The 6,792-nt window shown below is 38.2% G+C and overlaps 2 protein-coding genes across 2 annotated transcripts in view; one reads left to right on the forward strand and one right to left on the reverse strand.

Annotated features, from left to right (window-relative positions):
- LOC127872491 (uncharacterized) lies at window positions 1–801 on the forward strand. Its single transcript, XM_052415820.1, has 2 exons — window positions 1–87; window positions 511–801. The coding sequence occupies exons 1-2, from the start codon at window positions 1–3 to the stop codon at window positions 799–801; spliced, it is 378 nt and encodes a 125-aa protein (XP_052271780.1).
- A 3,107-nt stretch (window positions 802–3,908) lies between these two features.
- LOC127870985 (proton channel OtopLc-like) overlaps window positions 3,909–6,792 on the reverse strand; it is a 27,897-nt gene continuing 25,013 nt past the window's right edge. Inside the window, exon 9 of the mRNA XM_052413596.1 lies at window positions 3,909–5,816. Coding sequence (XP_052269556.1) covers window positions 5,116–5,816 — 701 coding nt within the window. The 3' untranslated portion in view covers window positions 3,909–5,115. The remainder of the gene's footprint in view (window positions 5,817–6,792) is intronic.

A 6,792-nucleotide genomic window follows, 5' to 3' on the forward strand; every position in this document is an offset into this window, starting at 1 on the left:
ATGGTGTTTGTGATGACGATGATGGTGGTAGTGATTGTGATGGAGATGGTGATGCTGGTGTTGAAGGTGATGGCGGTGGTGATGGTGGTAATGGTGGTGGTGATTGTGATGGTGGTGATGATGGGGAAAATGGTGGTGGTTATGGTGGTGGTGATGATGATGATGGTGTTGGTGATGGTTATGGTGGTGGTAGTGATGGTTAAAGTGATTGTGGTCGTGATAATGATGGTAATGTGGTGATGGTGGTGAAGGAGGGCGATGATGGTGATGGTGATGTTGATGGAAGTGGTGAGGGGTCATAGCTGGTGTGATGGTGGTAATGTCGGTGGTGGTGGTGCTTGTGTAATGGTGGCGATATCGGTGGTAATTGAAATGGTAATGGTGGTGATGGTGGAGGTTAATTGTCATGTTGTTGCTGATTGTTGGGGTGGCTCTGGTGGTGGTGGTGATGGAATTGGTGGTGGTGATGGTGGTGTTGATGGAGATATAGGTGTTGATTAAAGTTTTTAGGGTGATGGAGGTTGTGATGGTGGTGATGCTGATTGGAATGGTGGTGGTGATGCTGGTGGTGTGGGCGATGACGACGATGATGGTAATGGAAATGATAGTTGTTATGGTGGTGTTGATGGTATTTGTGATGGTGGTGGTTGTGATACGCTTGTGATGGTCATTGAAGTGGTGGTATTGGGGATGGTGGTGATGGTAATGGGGGTGATGGTGGTGACAATTGTGATGGTGTTGGTACTGGTGGTGCTTGTGATTTTAGCGGTGGTGGCGATGATGATGGTGGTCGGTCAATAAAGTCAGCGTTTACAGCAGATTGTTTAACAAATAATTACAGTTTTACCATTTACGTAATATAAAACGGCAATTAATACAGTACATTAAATACAATGTCGGGCTTCATCCTAACAACTTTTAACTGTAGTTACTTATGAACAGATAAAGCAAATGTTGAGCAATTGAATCCTTATGGCGAGTAAGTTGTGAAAACAACAATCTTTAAAGAATCTACGCGGTAGCAATTTAATTTCAGAACATGTATATTTCGATTTTGTTAATATTTTCTAATCAAAGTCTCTTCGTACGCATCTAAAAAAAACGTGTTTTTATTAGAGTGCGACATTGTTACTATCGTCTGTCCAGTTCCACACATGAAAAGAGTGCGTTTTGCGGCAACAAGGTGCTATAACTAAATATAGACGTGCAATTCAGTTCATGTAGTATTTTATGATGAAAAATGTAAATCGGAATAAATGCACACGATGAGAAAGAATTGACCCATTTAAACTATTGAAAACAATATTTTAATTTACGACTTAAACATTGCAGAAGATGATACGTTCATAAAAATATTTTTGACGGGTGGGAGAGTAGAGGAGTTACACGTTAATGTCAGTACATGATACAGTAGACTCTGCCAATACCGGACTCTCCGAATACCGGAAATCTCCCGATTCCGAACGGTCGGGCCAGTCCCGTATTTTCCCCTTCTATTTCTTTGTTAAAATGTTGTATAAACCGAACTCTTTCAAAACCGGAAACCGAACGGATATATCCTTGAATTTCGTCATTCTCAACATAAAATACATTACGTAAACCGGACGGTCCAAATTCTCAAGACGCCCGATGAGTTTAAATTACAATACCTAGTCAGAACGGCGGCGCGTGCGGTGTCACACATTCCGCTCGCGCAATTATCGATAATCGGATTAAACATACCATAAAGGTGTCAAGTCGTTACCGCGCTATTGAAGTCCAATTAAATAATGTAAAACAAACTGTGCATGTCTATTATAGACGTGCGGCAACACAAAAAAGTGAATGACGCGATAGTCTTATTAAGCTTATGATAAACAATTTAATTACAAAATTAATGCATGCCGTTGCGACGATCACTTTCTTGTAATCTTCTTCAGAAATGTGCACTGAAGCAGAGGGTGATCTCGGACTTTTTCAAGAAATCGTGAACTTCGCGCATGTGTAGGTTTTGACAAGACTTGCTGAGATGATGAAAATCTTGAAAATATGACGCTGTTTTATTGCGTGTGTGTGCGTGTATGTTTTGTGAAATGTGTTATGTCTTGAATAATAAATCGCGTGTCGTAATTCGTCAAAATTGTCTATGACGTTTGGCGCTTCCTATTTGTAACAAATACAACTTAATTAATTCAGAGCTATTTAAAGCGAACTCAAACAAGACTCACTCGCCTATATGACAAATATCACGTACGCATGTACATGTACGTACATGTATAAAGCACCACGCTCACTTTGGGATGACTCAAAACAAGTCAGTAAGGAATGTTTATTGCTTTTACTCGAATAAAACACATTTTTAAAAATACTACTTTAAACATGAACATCACATGAGTACAGTAATCACATGGTACATGTACATGTATATGTTTTTTTCATATTTCGGCAATATGCCTACTCTTGGTTAACCGGAACTCTCTGAAAACCGGACGATCAGGCCGGTCCCCAGACCGTCCGGTTTACAGAGGGTCTACTGTAATGAAAAAACACTGAAATGGAAATAAATTAAATGAAGCATTTAATTTCAGACGAAAAATATTAAATATTTTTAAGGTGGTTTGATTTAGAATTTAATACAATGCTCGTTGATACAAATTCATTTATAATTGTACATTTATTATTAGAATTATGTTGTGGTTCAATCTTTGTTAGACTCACTGATTTTTCTTTAGCGCAAACTTAGATATACGTTGATTTTTTCATCTTAGTAATCATAAATGGAGTTTGTGTGAATCCTGTCTAAAATTATGAGAGATTGTTAATAAATGGCATTTTCCTCCTTGATGTTTTTTTTTTTCAAAATCTCACCACTGTAGACAATTAAAGGTAAATTACATGGGTGTTTGTAATTTTTGTAGCCGGTCGATTGGCCTACGTTAAAAAGTCGAATTTAATGTCCTGTGGCTGTAAGTAATGTTAAAATACATTCAACGAGCGAACAATTGAAGTGTCTTCAGCGCTTTGATTTTTAACATTTGACTTGGTTACCTCGTTTCTGGATGTACGCGACCAAGATTCGATTTTAGCCGAGAAAGTGTAGAAATTAACATTCTTACAAAGGGTTATCAATATTGACTCACTAATTTTGTGATTAGAGTTGTTACAATGTTTTTCTAAGATTTGATCTGGTGACCGAGTTGCTGAACGCATGTGACCTAGATTCGAACTCGGCCTGATTATTATCGAGATAAATATGATGAGCAAGTTTCATCGACATGGAATCATCCGTGTGGCCTATAGAGGTGCAACAATGTTTTTCTTAGATTAGAACTGGTTTTATGGAAAACGCGTCCCGGGTTCGAGTTCGACATATATATTATCAAGATAAACATTCTGATCAAGTTTCATCAAGATTGGTTGAAGAATATGGCGTATAGAGGGGTAACCTGCTAAGCACGATGGAGGTTCAAAAACAACTTTCATCCTTTACCTAGAAATGTAACCTTCATTTTTAACAGACAGCCCTGGTTCTTGAACGCGACACTCCGTCAACTCATGCTGATCTCTTTTGCCAAATTTTATTTTTTAATCCATTCGTGGTTGACACAGTTATTCTGCTGACAAAGTGTCAAATACAAATATGATCTTTTATCTTGAATTGACATTGGCCTGGACCAGGGGATCTGATTCTTGCACGCTTCATCATGCTGATCACTTATATCAAGTTATATGACACTCAGTCATACTGGACAACGTTATGCTCCAAACATTATTTCCTGCAACCCGCCCGCATGATTGTTCCCATTATAAGGACGTTTTTAAAAGGGGCGTGTACAAATCGCTTTATTTTACCGAGTCCAGCTATTTCTGGTCATTTCCAGTACAGACGCCACTGGAATCTGGTATAAAATGATGATCTCCTATTGGTCACGACATTTATTATTATTATAATACAAATTGACAAATATAAATATGAGACAGTTTACACTCGGGTTTCTAAGATATTAAGATAAATGATCTGTATATACAGTGTAGTTTTTGTAAATATGAGACAATGGTTATTGATATAAAAATACAAGAAAATGAATATAAATACATGATGACAAGTATTATATGACCAACTGAACTAATTACAAATGAAGGTTATGTAAAATATGTATAGAACGTGTAATAATGCAAAAGTATTTCTACAAAAAAACAAGATACTGAATATTGTTACATATATTAAATTTCATCAATCTTTTTTGATGTTTAATATCTGAAATATTATTTCTTATATTTAAAAAATAAAACAAACTAGAAAACAATAAGACATATTGTGCACCAATTTTGTTCAGGCTAAAGTGTTCCTGACGATTGTTAGTGGTTTTGTTTAAAATATAAAAAGTACAATAAGTAATCATGCCATCTCAAAGTATTATTTTTTTATCGTTGTTCTACATGGTTGAAGAAATTCGGCGACGGTACAATAATGCTAATCTCTAAAATCTGTATACATACATTGGTCATGGATGCACTTATTACACATATCATACAGATATAATATACATGTACATATACAAAACAGAACATACATCAATTGTAAAATGATAATTATTACGCACATATGCTAGACTCTTTTTATACTTTACTTTAAATATAACCATGCACCTGAAATTGAGAACTAATTCAAGAGAACGTTACATCATTCTATAACAACTAACTAACTACACCACATTCACTTTAGATAAAATATATAGGACTACATGTAAAAATGTACGTAATAGTTTGGGGTGTTACCTTAGTACAGTATTTTCAAAACGCATGTATACATACATCTTTATACAATATTACATTGTCGTTAAGTCATAAATTCACTTTCGTTTGTAAAATACACAGAAATAAAGAATGGCATATTTAATTTTGAGTAGTGAATGATATTTGGAAGTAATAGGTTTTTTATATAAATATTTTCACATGTGAAAATGGAGACAGAGTCAATGCCCTATGGATTGTAGATTCCCTTCCTGAGACAGTCCAAGTCCATAATGCGAAAGTTCGGAGACAAAATTAAAATAAAGGAAATAGTGGACCTTAATCATTCATGCTGCCTTTAGCCGACGTCCGACATTCATACCCGTAGAGCTTTCAGGCGAGTTACGTAAGCTTCTCTTTCTGGTATGCGTTGTACCAAATCTTCGACAGGCAGATCGCCGAGTGGAACCGGAAGAAGATCATAAGCGGCACGCACAGGTGCGTGATGATGTTCCAGGCGAGGATCCCATAGAAGCGCTCGTGCATGAGGATCACCTGCGTCTTCTTGATCTCGAACATGCTGACGACCCACATGGCGAGATTGCAGACGAGCAGGAACGTGACGACGGAGCGCCCGGGCTTGTCGGCCATCTGACCGTCGTTCTCTGCGCAGCGGCAAAGGCCGTCCAGGATGAAGACAATCTGCAGCGTAATCTGGACGAGCCCCAGTACGATTGTGATCACCGACAGGATGCCGATGGCGCCTCCTAGCTCTCCGCTGGAGAGAACAGAGATGAGGATGAAGAACAGGTAGATGTAGGAGCCGGAAAGAGCGACGATAAGCAGCACCGAGTCCACTGACAGGAAATTTGAGGGGAGAAACTTCAAGGTGGCCAGCCGCGCGTACCCCCAGATGATTCCCGCACCAGTCACGACCATCAGGGCGATTTCCGTCACGTAGAACACCTGCACCGCTGTTGAGGAGTCGGATATCCGGTTTTCAAAGACGAAGAACGTTGCGATCGCGATCAATGTAAGAACCGCCACCAGCAGCCCCATGAACAAACCCTTGTTAGCCTTGTCACAGTCAATCCCGGTGGCCCCTAAAAACAAACCGAAAACGGTAGTATGATCATAGCTGTATTAACGTCGGTATTAAAACATTATTCTTGCAAGATTATAGCTGATTACGTGTTCTATTCCGAAACAAAAAAGTTGTCGGGTCTCAATTTCCCTAAACAAAGATTAATACGGTAAAAATTCTGAGAGCATCAATATTAAAGTTACCGGTAATATTTAGTTCAGCTTAGTACGGTGGCACTAAGGTGACATCACCGCTCAAAAAAGACGGGAAAACAGAACTTGTGTTTACCGCTCCAAACAACAAAATGACGGGAAAACAGAACTTGTGTTTTCTGCTAAAAAAAATTAACTCGGGGAAACACAAAATAAGTCTGTTTTCCCGTCTTTTTTTGGAGACGGGAAAACACAATCGCTATATTGTGCGCACAAGATAATCGGTCAATCACAGACGCGGATTATATTATTTTGTTCCCTCAAATTAATCGGCTAATCAGAATCCTAGCATTAGATCATCCATTAAATTCACTGTTGTTTAAAATTTCGTGAAAATGACAGATCGTGATGAATCCATTCGGGGCTGTTTCAATGAATTGGAGCTGACTTTTAAATTTAGAAGTAGTGTTATCCTTGATAGATTTGTCTGTGACCGCTGCTTAAACTTCTGGATACTAGGGACGTTTTCATTGGCTGATTATTTTGAGGAAACAAGATAGTATCTTGTTCCCTCAATATAATCCATTTCTTTGATTGGTCGATTATCTTGTGCGCACAATATAGCGATTGTGTTTTCCCGTCTCAAAAAAAGACGGGAAAACAGACTTATTTTGTGTTTCCCAGAGTTCATTTTTTTGGAGCGGAAAACACAAGTTCTGTTTTCCCGTCTTTTTGTTTAGCGGAAAACAAAAGTTCTGTTTTCCCGTCTTTTTTGAGCGGTGATGTCACCTTAGTGCCACCGTAGCTTAGCAATATTTGTCCAATTATATTTAATTCGAAAAA

This window comes from Dreissena polymorpha, chromosome 3 (genome assembly GCF_020536995.1).
Source record: "Dreissena polymorpha isolate Duluth1 chromosome 3, UMN_Dpol_1.0, whole genome shotgun sequence".
NCBI lineage: Eukaryota > Metazoa > Mollusca > Bivalvia > Myida > Dreissenidae > Dreissena > Dreissena polymorpha.